Raw genomic sequence first — 14194 nt, 5'->3', positions numbered from 1 at the left:
TGTAGGTTTGAGGGAAAATGAGAAAAGGAGAATTGTCCTTAAATGCGGAAATTGCTTCTTGGAGACAAGATTCTGAGACACAAAAGCACAGCAGAATAAGGCACTGGTTTTCCTTTTCACTAAGAGCTTTCCAGGTGGTGCTGGTGGTAAAGGATCTGCCTGCCAATGCAGGAGACGCAAGAGACAGGAGACGTGGGTTTGATCCCTGGGTCGGGAAGATCCCCTGGAGAAGGAAAAGGCAACCCACTCCAGCATTCTGGCCTGTCAAATCCCACAGACAGAGGAGTCTGGCAGGCCACAGTCCATGGGGTCGCAGAGTCGGATACAGCTGAGCACAAGAGTTGAACTTTTTGGAGGTCAGCTGGTAATCACCTTCCACCTTAAAAAAACAGACAACAAAAAACAAGCCAACAAAAAATCAGAAAAGGGAAAAAAAGAGCTGGGTTCGAGTCCACATGATCCACAGCTGTGTGTGCAGATGGGCTAGCATTCCGAGTCAGCATCCTGAAGGAACATCACCACCCTCAAACAGAAATGATTCCCTGGTAGCTCTCCCTATGGGAGAGCTGTTTTCTGCAGACAGCGGAACACCTGAAAGAGGAAGACGGGATGGGAACTAAAGGCGAGGCCTGCCATTTCTGCTGTTGTCTTGGTCCCCAGCCCTCCAGCTTCTTCCACTGCCCACACTTAGAGCCCTCAGAGCCCTCCAGGTAGCTCTACCCTCTTCGGGCAAGGAGGTCGGGACACGGGAGGCCCAGAGAGCCTCAGGCAGCCCGCGCCCCCTCCCGCTCACCGGGCCTGTCTCCCGCAGTGTGCCAGGTGATCGGGATGTACGACTACACCGCGCAGAACGACGACGAGCTGGCCTTCAGCAAGGGCCAGGTCATCAATGTCCTCAACAAGGAGGACCCCGACTGGTGGAAGGGTGAAGTCCACGGGCAGGTGGGGCTCTTCCCGTCCAACTACGTGAAGCTGACCACGGACACGGACCCCAGCCAGCAATGTAAGTGCCCCGGCCGCCCGGTTGCCTCTCCTCTCTGGCGTCTCACGGTGAAACATGCAGCATTGCTCTGATTCTGCCGAGCTTTGTTTGCGGAACTTAGCTAGACCATTGCTGCATTCGCAACAGTCTCTTTGAAGACCTTCCTTGTAATGCAAGACTTTTATCTCGTGGGGTTTTCGTTTTGTTGGTTTTTTTGTTTTTGGTTTTAAAAATCATTCCTTCTGTAGCATGTCCCCTCCCTCCCCTCCCCCCCTTTTTCTTTTTTTTTTACTTTTTAATCATTTTGGCACCATGCTGTTTTACATGCCTGACTCATTTTCCTAGCTTGAATTTTGCTCATTGTTTTGTTTTGCTTATGTGTTGTTTTCCTCCTTTTTCTAGGAATCATATGTTGTCCACCCCCCCCTCAGGCTTGAAAGTCCTCAAAGAGACCCACTATCCCATATCACTGCCCCGAGGGATGATGGGAGATGCAGCCTTGATCATGTGACTTCCAGCATGATCACCTACTGCCTTCTGAGTAGAAGAACTCACTGCAGAGCAGTTTACCTCATTTTACCTTAGTTGCATGTGATGACAATGTTGAGTTATTACTTGCAGAGATAGAAGCAAAAAATTACAAAAATACACAGGGTAGTGGGTCCTTTTGTGGCTTTCCTAGTGACTCAAATTGACTTCCCCCCACCTTTGCACAGGTGCTTTCAATAGTTTTCAAATTATTTTTCAATAAATCTTTTAGCCTTTTAATAAAAAAAAAAAAATGAATGACTTCTTTGCTATTTTGGTTTTGCAAAAAGACCCACTATCAAGGAATGCTGCATGTGCTATTAAAAAAATGTTTCCAAATGTCCATAAATCTGAGACTTGATGTATTTTTTGTTTTTCATTCTGTCCAGTGTTATCAACTAAATTGTGTAGTTTGGGTTTGTTGCCCCCTACTGTAGAAGTACAGAGGAGTTCAGTATATCTGTTTTAAAGACGTGTAGAATGAGGCCAATTAAACAGAAGGTGTTTTGTGCTTGTTTGTGTGTATCAGATGTACCTTGCTGAGCATGTAATAATACATCCTGTACATATGAAATTAGTTCTTTCCATGGCAAAAGCTATTACCTTGTATGATGCTCTAATCACATTGCATTAATTTTATTTTGCACAGTGACCTTGTAGCCCCATGAGAAAGCATGTGTGTTTTTGTTCGGTCTCAGATTTATCTGGTTGAGTTGGTGTTTTCTGTTTGGGGTTTTTAATTTTGCATATTTTCATACCATAAATCCGTAGACGATACCTTTGAGGTTGTCACGGTCAACAGTATCTACAATCTCGCCTTAGTCTCTGTTACACCAAGTTTTATTCCAGTGACTTCATGGAATGACGATTTCAAACAAGTAATTTTCTTGACAAGAAAGAATGTATAGGAGTCTCCCTGCAATTAATTTCCAATGTTTACATTTTTTAACTAGACTGTGGAATTTCTACAGGTTAATATGAAATGGAGCTCATGGTCCGTTGATGTGTTGGATGTTGTAGCTGAAGCCATGTGTGTCTTTTAAACACTAGTTGGAAGCTCTCAATAAAAACGCCGTTGCTGACAGCACAGAAAACGGGGCGGGGGGCAGGGAGCCTCAAGCACAACCTAGCGGTTCTACTAATGACTTTTTAACAGTAGCGATCTTCTGTTTTACGTCTGTCCCCTTGGGGACTCTGTGCTGGCCATTGTGTAGCGGTCCTTCTCCACTCACACGGTGCCAAGAGAACGAGGACACCACCTCGTTTGCTGGCGTGTCAGTATTTTCATGGATATGAATGTAAAATATATAAATATATAAACCTGCGGCTTTAACAACTGTAATACAACCTTTTGAATTAGTTATGTGTATAGATAATTAAATTCTTCATATAAAAGTTAGACGGAAATGTCTCTGTGTTCTTGATGTTGGAAGGTGGCAGTGGTGATGGGGAACCAGCCAGACTAGACCTGAGCAGGTGGCCTGCTGCCCACGTGTCCATTATGCTACAGATGCCATGGGGACCCTCGCTCTTACCCTGCTACCCGCCCCTCCCTGATCAACATGCAGACAGGTGCCCTTCCTAATACTGACTTTGAAGAATAGAACTCCCGGGACTTTCCTGGTGGTCCAGTGGTTAAGCCATCACACTGCCGCTGCGAGGGGCAGGGGTTTGATCCCTGGTCCAGAACTAAGATCCTGCACACTGCATGGTGCAGCCAAAAACAGGAAAAAGAGACGGCAATTCAACTCTGAGCTTAGCTCTCTCATCGGGCTTTCAGTCTGTGCTATTGATATGACAGGTGAGCGATGTGACTCCGAGAACCACGCATTTGCCCAAAAGGTGTATCACAGAAGGGTCTGTTGAGCTGACAGATGTAAGTAAATACTGAAACTTTCACATCTTCCATGCTATTGTTTGCCATCTGTATCTGCTTTGCAAACTCCAGTTGAATTTGCAGAAACAGACGGGTGTACACCCTGATGAAACTGTTGGCTACGACAGCCACGGGCTTGAATCCGTTCAGGAACCTCGCTTATTGGTCCTCCCCTGCCATTCAGTGGAAAAGTGAGTTCCTTCATCAGTTCAGCAAATAGTTGCGGGGAGAGACTTACCAGGTGTGGACGCTGCTCTGGGTTCTGGGGCAGAGAGTGCTGCTCCATCAGTGAAGACTGGGTCATGGAGTTCACTTTCTAATGGGAAGAACAAGCAGAAAACCAAACTGCTGCATACATATATGTACATAAGTATATGAGGGGTGTGTGTGTGTGTGTGAGAGAGAAGCTGATGCATTCTGTGCCAGGAGAGCTAACGGGTGCCAGGTGACCCTGAGGAGGACATCCAAAGCCAGCGTTTGGGAAGGGCAGCCGCAGGGAGAGATCAGGGAACCCTTCCAGAAAGAAGGGAGACCTAAGGATGAGAAGGAGCCGGATGAAGCTGGGAAGAGAAGGGGCTCTTTGAGGCAGAAGTGTCATACAGGGGCCCCAAGGTGCAGGGAGAGATCCCCATCACTGCCCCCCACCCACCCCCTTGGTCAGCAAAGCCCTGTCTCTTGTCCAGGACCACCTGCTCCCACCCCCCACCCTGCCCCCTTCACCCGAATAAGTCAGTGTTTCCAGCTTTGAGTTTTGGCTAGCAGAGATGCAGTTGTCAAGGTGGGTAATCCACGATAATACTCTCCACAACTCTCTCTCTCCATCCCCCTGTCTGTAGATCAACCCTCTTAGGCTGTGTTGACACAGGTTTGTCCCCAGGAATCTTGCTCTTCCCCCTCACAGATGATGCAGTTTGCATTTGATCATAGTGTCCTTCTGAGCCTGGGCTTCTCAACCAGAGGGAAGGAAGATGACAGCCTCTGGTGGGTAGAGGCGGGGGTTGCTGCTGAAGACCCTGCAATGCACAGGACGGCCCCCGCAGTGAGCATGGTCCCATGTCACCAGTGCCAGGGCTGAGAAAGCCTGGTCTCTCTCATCCCTCTGGCTGCTGTGGGCAATATTCCCCTGGTTGCTCTGGGTGAATATTTTTACGACTGAACTCGAGGTACAATTTTGCCCCAGAGGCACATGGACACATGAGAGGGCCTTGGTTTCGCAGTTCTGACTTGCTTTTCTGTGTCTGGCTGCCTCTGCTGTGCAGAGCAGAACCCACAGAGCTGAAGGTGGCCACGTGGCCCACGCTCCAGGCTGCCTCTGCTTAAAACGATGTCTGGGAGAAGCCAGTCTAAAGGAAGGATTCATTCCCTTGTAAGGTTACAGAGCTTTATGTCATTGCATGTCCACTCTGTTCTGGAGGAAAAAAGGGCAGGCCCAGATCCCCTACCAAGTGGTAACTGGTCCTCTGCGGTTCCTCGCAAACTGAGCAGGATTACTATGGCAACAGCACATCATGGGTAGGGAAAACTAACCTGTCTTACAGCGGTCTAGACCCAGCTCATGTTCCCTGCTAGCGGGTGAACAGACAAATGCTTGGTGAGTTCTTTTCTGGTTGAGAGGATGAGATGGTTAGACAGCCTCATCAACTCAATGGACATGAGTCCGAGCAAACTCCAGGAGATCATGAAAGACAGGGAAGCCTGGCATGCTTTAGTCCATGGGGCCACAGAGTCAGACATGACTTAATGACTGAACAACAACCACAGCCACCTTCTCGGGTGCCACCAGAAGAAAAACCTGCTAACCCTTGTTTAGGAAGCCCATCGAAGCAGTTTACCCATATGAAACATTTGCCAGTATTCTTCTTACCTATAAAACAGCAATTGCATGTGACTCAACCTAGTACACTCATACAACCAGACATGCTGTAGGGCAGGTGCTCAAGAAAGCCTGTTGAATGGGTGGGTCCAGGGATTAGTGAAACAGGAAAGCGCTGAGTTCAGGTTCTCACACAATCCACCCCCGCTGGAGAGGAGACCCTGCTGTCTGCCTTCCCTTTTAGGCGTGAGCTTCCCCAGAGCAAGTCTCCTTGGCAGGTGCTGTTCCTGAAGCCACTCCATCAGTGGTGGGTGAAGGAGGCTGAGGACCAGGGATGCTGGGGCATTGCCTGGTCTCCGTGCCAGCCCTGGTCTCAGCTGGGGAACGGGCCTGACACTCAGTCCTGCTTCCTGGTGGAGTGAACATCACTTCTGAAGGACAGTGAATATTCATTTTCCCTTCTAGCAAAGTGATAAGTTAATCCTATTCATTCTTTTTCATTCCCAAAATAACCCAAGAGAATTTTTTATGGAAACTGCATGGAATGCCAGCGGTTCCAGGACTGTCCAGAAAAATAGCCCTTTCTTAGAAATGTCTGATGTTTTGGATCTGGTAGGATAGAGAAACATAATAAAGTCAAGGATCACAACAGCTCCATGTGAATATCTCATTGCAGCCAGGCCTCTGTTGGGGCTTTCTTTAAGAAAACACCACACATAAAAAGCAGACTTCCAGAATGTTTTCCTGGGTGTGTGGCAATTCCATTTCAGAAGTTTTCGTTGCCTCTTAAGAAGGTTCTGTTCTTTGAATTGAAAACTCAGGCATTTTTTTTAAAGATAATATAACTTGAGTCACAAAAATTTGTGTTGTTTGTAGAAGATGAGAATCAGCCATAAAATTGTTGTGTCAATACAACTTCCTGTTAAGCATGCTACAGTGTTATTTTGGAGAAGGCAATGGCACCCCACTCCAGTACTCTTGCCTGGACAATCCTATGGACGGAGGAGCCTGGTAGGCTGCAATCCATGGGGTCACTAAGAGTCGGACACGACTGAGCGGCTTCACTTTCACTTTTCACTTTCATGCATTGGAGAAGGAAATGGCAACCCACTCCAGTGTTCTTGCCTGGAGAATCCCAGGGACCGGGGAGCCTGGTGGGCTGCCGTCTATGGGGTTGCACAGTGTCGGAGACGACTGAAGCGCCTTAGCAGCAGCAGCAGCAATGTTATTTTATGTTGTCAACAGGCTGGATGTGTGTGTGTGTGTGTGACAGACACAGAGAGACTGGGATTTACAGATAAGTTAAACGCCCACATCAGCAGCTTGGTCACAGTACCACCAGCAAGCAGACAAGTATAACTTTATCAAAGATTCTGGCAGAGGCTGACGGCTGCTGTTCCCACATCTGCTTGGCACACAGTGTCAGAGCCTCAAAAGAGGAAGTGTCCCTTCCTTTTGACCCAGCCCATCATATTGAAAGGTTGCTGCTGCAAGCCCTGTGTTGAGCTAGGATTCATGACCTCTGGAGGAGAGGATTTTGATCCGGGGTCAGAGACGAGGCTTGACTACTTGGAGCTTTTTGTGTAGCAAAGTTTTGTTAAAGTATAATAGAGATAGGGAAAGCTTCTGACATAGACGTCAGAAGGGGACAGAAAGAGTGCCCCCTTGCTAGTTTTTAGCGAGGTGTTTTATGTCTGTTAGAAAGCTATTAATCAGATGAGAGAGACACCTCAAGGCTGAGGGAGTTTCACCAGGCCCCTCCACAATAGGCAATTTTGAGATAGGATGGCACAAGACGTGTCATTCCCCACCCTGGCCATAAAACAATTGACAGGAATACTGGTTTGTTGAGCCATTAGCAGCCCAAGGTTTGAGAAAAGAAAAAAAAGTTAGTCTTAGGCAGAACCATTTTGAAGAAAGGCAAATTGCAAAGCAAATACATAGTTTCATTAACGTAGCTTAAGAAAAACATTTCCATAAGAAAAATACATTGGTTAGCTCAAGGCAGAACCAGATGTCCTTAACACAGAATTAAAAGAAGCCTCTTTTCATCTTGTGTAGAGAAGGGAAAAAAAAAAAAAAAGATCTGCCACGTGCAGTTTATTACCGCCTGCCACTTGGGAACCTCTGGCCTTCCTGCCTGTTACCCTCTCAGTGCTTTTAAAAATGAGAGCATCTTCTAGATGTAGCTTCTCCTAACAGACCCAGGAGGAGGAGCTGCCATTGTTCCTGGAGGATGCTATGCCACTCAGTATTGCGTAGCCACTCAGTATCGCGTAACGTGACTCCGCTTACAAGGCCCAAGCTGTCCTTTCGTCCCTCGGGCCCTGCCCCATGCTTGCATGCACACCAGTCCACTCTGTTGCAGTCCCGGCTCCCCTCACAGGAAAGGGCCAGGGTGGTGGCAGGTAGATTAGTCGGTGAGGCTGGAATCTTGGAGAGCACTGGGCATCCAGCCTGCAGTTTGCAGCTGAAGGCGCTGAGGGTCCGGGAGCTGTAGTCGCATTCTCAAAGGCAGCTCCCGGATTCACCTTCTGCTCCTCTCTCACATGGTGATTTTGAGAAAGCAGCCCCATCTCTGCCAGGGCCTCAGAGCCGCCCGCCTTCTCTTCATCAGGGGCTGCATCTGTGGAAAGATGGAGAACCAGTTCCCCTTCCCCTTGTGTGGTCCTCCCCTGGCTGGGGCTCCATGGGAGGGAAGGATCCGAACCCCTTCAACACACAGGCTCAAGATGCCACTGGCTTCTTCAGCCTTTAGTCCTTCTCACCCCAACTGCAGGCGGATTTTCCAAAGACAGCCTTGCCCTCCTTGCTCTGTGCCCAGCCTAGCTTCTCAATTTTCATTCCTTGCCTTTCATTCCTGCCGTATATAATAACACAACTTATCTACAATATTAGTGTAATATTTGGCTCCATTTCTTTTAAAATTTTGGAAAACTTGCTTTTCTTTCCTTTTCTTTTCTCTTGGCTGCACTGTGTGGCTTAGGGGATCTTAGTTCCCCAAACAGGGATTGAAACAGTCTACGGCAATGAAAGCACTGAGTCCTAACCACTGGTTGTAATTGTTTGGTCACTAAGTCGGGTCCGACTCTTTTGTGACCCCATAGACTATAGCCCACGAGGCTCCTCTGTCCATGGGATTTCCCAGGCTAGAATACTGGCGTGGGGTGCCATTTCCTTCTCGAGGGATCTTCCCGACTCGTTGGCAGGTGGGTTCTCTACCACTGAGCCACTCGAACCACTGCACCATCGGGGATTCCCTGGAATGTTTTATTTTCCTCTGGGGAGATAGAAGAGGGGAGCATGGGGGAGCCACATAACTGTATCCTGGGCCCTTTTAGAGGCTAGGAAGCAGTACAAGATGGCAGGTCAGCGCGTGTTTGAATCCCAGCTATGCCTCTTACGGGTTGTGTGGTCACGGTCAGATTACTTAATCCTCTTTGTGCTTCAGTTTCCTCATGTCCAGATGGAAAGATCACAATAGCACCTAGCAGATATTAAGCTCCCGGTAGATATTAGCCTTGTTGTTACCGTTGCTGGGAGAAGAGGCATTTGTGCCTGGTTGGTGAGAATCACGGAATGCATTTAACTGACTTCCTGCTTTCTTGCATTCAACTCAGGCAGCCTATTGATTGTGTGCATTTTAAGACTTTTCGGAAAACATGCTTTTGCAGATGGGGATTTCAGAGAGCTTGGACAGCTTCCCCGAAAACTGTCAGACTGCCTCATTCACGTGTGTGCAGAGCGGGGGCCCCCTCTGTGTCAGTGGGAGGCCCACCCATGTCGAAGCCAGCAGCTTTTTTTTTTTTTTTCCCTGACACCTTCCCGTGCTCTCTAAACATGCAGGGACACCCAGGCCCTGGGCCCCAGCCTCAGCAGCCCTCCTAGCAGAGGGGGAGAAGCTGCCCCGGATTTCACACGGCTGGTTGGCAGTGGGGAGGCCAACAGAGCCCGTGGAATGCATGCGGCTTTCAAATGTCACATCTGTGGACTTGGTTGGCAGGCCCAGGCGGCGCACCACAATAAACCTGTCACACAGGCATTGAGTCACTGGGTCCTTTATTTCTCATCCCTGCGTTCTGCGGCCTTGTGTTCTCTTGCCAGCAGAGACTGGAACGTTTGGCCCCCAAACATGCCAGAAGCTCGATACTTTTTTTAAAGCAACCATGCGGCTTGGCTAAGGAATGTGTGTCCCTAGGGGGTGCTTCCCCGCGGTACCGTCTCCTGAGCAGCCGCCCCCAGCACGCTTGAAGACAGGAGGTTAATTCCCTTCTGCCTCCCTGTGTTTCTCAGGATCTGGATCTTTGGGCCTGGGAACCTCTGCCCTGCTCACTGACCCTCCGGCCTCAGCAGCAGAGGCGCAGCCAGAAGACCCTCTCTGCCTCCTCTCTGGGGCATTACCTTGGAGTCCTGAGGCCCCCATGAGAAGAACCCCAAAGTCTGAATCCTCCACTGATGTGATCTCTGGCACTAACCTTCCCCCTACCTGCGCCCCATCGTCAAGGGGCAGAAGGACATCTGTCTGTCCTCTTCCTCCCCACCCACCTCCCGACCGCTGTATCAAAGGCTCAGGACGCCACCCTTGAGATGAGCCTGCCTGCGATCTCTAGCAGACAGCTCCTCTCCTGCTGCTCCTTCCTGGGGAATATTGGCTGAGGAATACAGATCCAGGTGATGAGACTGGGCTCAGCAGAACCCCAGCAGACGAGGCACCTGTGCTCCTGAAGCTTGCAGGAGCGGGAGGAGGAGCAGACTTGTTTCAGAATCATTGCAGTCGGTGGTGGCTGAAATGGGCTGCGTGTGCCGGAGGGCCAGGGTTGGAGCACGTGGCTTCTCTGAAGAGGCGACAGGTGGCGGAAGATCAGAGGGCATGGAGGGCGGCAGGCAAGCCTTAAGGGCGAGCGCAATCTAAGCCCCAGGAATGGCAGGTGCAAAGGCCCTGAGGGCTGATGGATTTCTCCTGCTCCTTTCATAAAGACACACGAGTCTTCTACCTGGTACCTGCTCCCTGCTTCCCGTCTTCCAGCCTCTTCTGCATACCACAGGCAGAGAGTTATTTTGAGAACCTAACAACTTGGAGTCGCCCCAGTGGTCCAGTAGTTAAGTATCCACCTCAAAATGTAGGGGATGTGGGTTCGATCCCTTGAGGAACTGAGATCTCACATGCTTCGGAGCAACTAAGCCCACATGTTGCAACGACTGAGCTAGTGCACTCTGGAGCCGAGGCGCTGCAACTAGAGAGTCCAGATCCAGCAGTGAAGACTCCTGCATGACGCAATGAGGACCAGAGGCAGCCAAATAAATAAGTAAATGTTAGGACACACATACGCATGCAACTATTTTTGCTTAAAATTGTCCAGGGGTGTCCCAGTGCTCCTGGGATGGCGTCCTAAATCTTGCATTTGATCTGTGAGGCCCTGCTTGATCCTACTTCCTTCTCCCACCCATGTGAGGCCCTCACCTGGCCCAACTCTCTCCTCATTTCAGTTCAGTTCAGTCGCTCAGTCGAGTCTGGCTCTTTGTGACCCCATGGACTGCAGCACACCAGGCCTCCCTGTCCATCACCAACTCCTGGAGTCCACCCAAACTCATGTCCATTGAGTCGGTGATGCCATCCAACCATCTCATCCTCTGTTGTCCCCTTCTCCTCCCGCCCTCAATCTTTCCCAGCATCAGGGTCTTTTCAAATGAGTCAGCTCTTTGCATTAGGTGGCCACAGTATTGGAGTTTCAGCTTCAACATCAGTCCTTCCAATGAACACCCAGGACTGATGTCCTTTAGGATGGACTGCTTGGATCTCCTAGTCCCACCTATTTGCCCATTTGTGCTCAGCCTTCCCCAACCAGGGCCTTCCTTTCTGATCTGCTGACAGGACCAGCATTAGGTGACTGCTGTTAACCTAAAAACCTTCCAGGTTTCTGACATCAAAACGGGTTTTAGGGGCAGGGGCTGTGGCCACTCTGGCTTCCGGGAGGAGACGCTGGTGCTTAAAGAGGTGAAGTCCCAGGCTGATCTGCCGCCTCATGGTCTAATGTTCTTTCTAGCTCTTTCAGCCACCTTTGGGATCACCACGCTAACCCTAAACAGAAGTTCAGGCTTCTGATGCCCCAGTGGGTTTCCAGCTCGCTCTCTGGAAAACCCTTTCATCTGACTTCCAGATTACGTGATGGAGAGGTCTGCTTTCATCACCGGTCCCCACTGTGGCATCGTGGCTGGGAGATGGCATGGATGTGGAGGCTTTCTCTGCCTTGGACATGGCGCAAGTCAACCTCCCTGAGCTTCGTCTTCCTTCCAGGGCTCTGTGCGCCTGCACATCCAGTGGGAGGTGGTGCTCAGGCTTCAGTCGACGGATTCCCATCATCCAGCCCTTCCTTTTGCCTATTGAGTCTCACCTAACCAGACCTTCTATCACCACACTCTCCAAGATTCTTGCATGAAGCTGAAGCCACTGGTGGGCCTTGGCTTGAAAGCCTTCACCCCATCTTCCCCAGCTGTTTGCCTGCCTCCACCCCTTCTTTCTCTGCTGCCTTGGCCAGCTCCACTCACCCGCCATGTCTGAGCATTTTGCTGAATCCCAGTCACTTGTTGTACCTAAACTGAGTGGATGGAGACTGATGCACAAACAGACACTCCCTCCTTAGACTGTGAGCTTCTCGGGAGCCAGGCCCTATCCCATGAAGACCTACAAATGTGAATCAATAGCAGTGGGAGCTGCCTTTGTATTTAGTATTGCCTGACACTAAGTCCTCCCTGTCAGCTTAGAAACTGGAGGTGGAACCTATCTCTCCACCTGGGTATCACCCAGAGTGCCTTGCTTAGGAAGTGTCCAGGGTGAACAGTCCTGTTTCCACTCTGTTGTTCTGTAGGCTCACTCCTTCCTGCCCAGAAAGGCTGGAGAGAAAGAAAAGCCCCCTCCCCAGTGTCCAGTCTCCCCGCTGCATGTGGCTTAGAACAGCGCACCAGCTGTGTCTGGGGAAGCACCACTGTTGAAAGGATAAATCCGCAGGAGAAGTCCCTAGACCAGGCAATGAGCTTCTTAATTGTGAGACTTGTTACTCATCAGTCTTATACCATCCTGAATACTATGTATTGATTCTGTGTTTGGTTTTCTGTCTCCCCTCCACTAGAATGGAAGCTCCATGAAAGCAGGGACCTGGGTGCCTCTCTGCCGTTGCTGACAAATGAGCAAGAGATGTCACGGGCTCAGGTGGTCTCTTGTGTTCTGGCGGGGTCAGTTGGCCAAGTTAGGAGGACCGCAGGGGACCAGGCTGTTCTTAGACCCTTGGGAAGAAAGTTCCGTCGCGGTGAGAAGTCCCCAGCTGTCCATGGACCACCCTGATCTGGTCCGGTGTCCAGAGCTGCCTCTGGGCTGGAGTTTCCCTGGGACTGGTCAACCTGGGACCAGCTGCCTTGATCCAGCATGGTTGCCTCTGGCCCCCAGCAGTCTCCGGCTCCAAGGACGGGAGTCTCCTCTCAACTGGGCTATCTGGGAATGGACTGGGAGAGCCACGGGTATGGACCACTCTCAGACCTGCTCTTTTACAAGCTCATGATTTCCTGGTGAGTCTGCATTTCCCAAGACAGCAAGAGCAAAAAGTTATTCCTGATGGCAGAAGTTTTATTCCTGATCTTCATCTGTCTCTGGACTCCACTGTCTCATCCATAAAATGAGGGCATCAAGCAGAGTGACCTTTCAAGCTCTGGCCCTGGTGCTGGAGGCAGGTGGTGGCAGTGTGGTCTCCGGAAACGAAGCATTGAAGGTTCTCTGGACTCCGGCGTGCGGATGGCCTCAGAGGATGGCATTCTGTGGTCACGGCCATCACGTCTCCTTGGACAAGTGCCCTGAGTGACCTGCCTTGGGCTGCATTCGGTTCAGTGGTTGTGGCCACCCTCATCTGGCATGTGCCTGAACAGATCTAGTTTCTGAATCTTGCTCCCTTTCCACACCAGGCGCCTTGTTTCCAGGCAAGCTTCCCATCATGGCGTGGTCCTCACTCTTGGCTGCACATCAGAACCCCTTGAAAGCTTCGCAAGTTATGGACACCTAGGTCGCACCCCATCCAGTAGGATTTGGTGGATCTGGGGTACAGCACGGACACTGGGCTTTTTTAAAGTCTCCTTAGGTGGTTCTGAGCTTCCCTGGTGGCTCAGCTGGTGAAGAATCCACCTGCAATGCAGGAGACCTGGGTTTGATCCCTGGGTTGGGAAGATCCCCTGGAGAAGGGATAGGCTACCCACTTCAGTATTCTTGGGCTTCCCTGGTGGCTCAGATGGTAAAGAATCCACCTGCCATGCACTAGACCTGGGTTTGATCCCTGGGTTGGGAAGATCCTCTGGGAAGGAAATGACAACCCACTCCTGTATTCTTGCCTGGAGAATTCCATGGACAGAGGAGCCTGGCGGGCTACAGTCCATGGGGTCGAAAAGAGTCGGACACAACTGAACGATTTTCACTTTCACTTCTTCAGTGATTCTGATGTGCAGCCAAACTCAAGAGCCACGACCCGCCTGCATCCTTCTTGTAGCTGCTGCAGTGAGCCTCCCAAAGTACAGCCAGACCTTCCTGAGCGCCCAGCCAAAGATGTGAGTGCACACACTGGGCTTCCCTGCTGGTCCAGTGCTTAAGAATTGACCTGCCAATGCAGGAGACATGGTTTTGATTAACCAGGACGATTCCACACGCCATGGAGAAACTGAGCCCATGTGCCACAGCTACTGAGTCTTCGTATGCTAGAGCCCGTGCTCTGAAATGAGAAGCCACCGCAACGAGAGGCGTGTGCATCACAATGAAGAGAAAGCTCCCCACAGCTAGAGAGAGCCTGCACACAAGACCCGCACAGCCACCCCCCACCGACAAAGCGCAGGTGCCTCACTCTTTCATCCAGAGCCCCCTGGACCGCACTTCCCCGCTTACTAGGAGCTGAAACGTGGCTCCAAGATGCACATGTTGAAGCGCATACTCTTATCCTTCATGCCTCAGAATATGACTGTATTT

The 14194-nt window shown here is 50.3% G+C and overlaps 1 protein-coding gene across 11 annotated transcripts in view; it reads left to right on the top strand.

Annotated features, from left to right (window-relative positions):
* The window catches only part of ITSN1 (intersectin 1), a 244199-nt gene that overhangs the window by 183052 nt on the left and 46953 nt on the right, over positions 1 to 14194 (top strand). For 10 of the 11 annotated variants that reach the window (XM_055567645.1, XM_055567643.1, XM_055567641.1 and 7 more), the window contains one exon: positions 812 to 1003. In XM_055567645.1, the coding sequence (XP_055423620.1) occupies positions 812 to 1003 (192 nt within the window). Of the gene's footprint in view, positions 1 to 811; positions 1004 to 1384; positions 2910 to 14194 lie in introns of those variants that run through there. The other variant, XM_055567644.1, reaches the window with a different exon arrangement.

The sequence above is a fragment of the Bubalus kerabau genome, chromosome 2 (assembly GCF_029407905.1).
Source record: "Bubalus kerabau isolate K-KA32 ecotype Philippines breed swamp buffalo chromosome 2, PCC_UOA_SB_1v2, whole genome shotgun sequence".
Taxonomy (NCBI): domain Eukaryota; kingdom Metazoa; phylum Chordata; class Mammalia; order Artiodactyla; family Bovidae; genus Bubalus; species Bubalus kerabau.
This window is presented reverse-complemented; position numbering and strand designations above follow the sequence as displayed.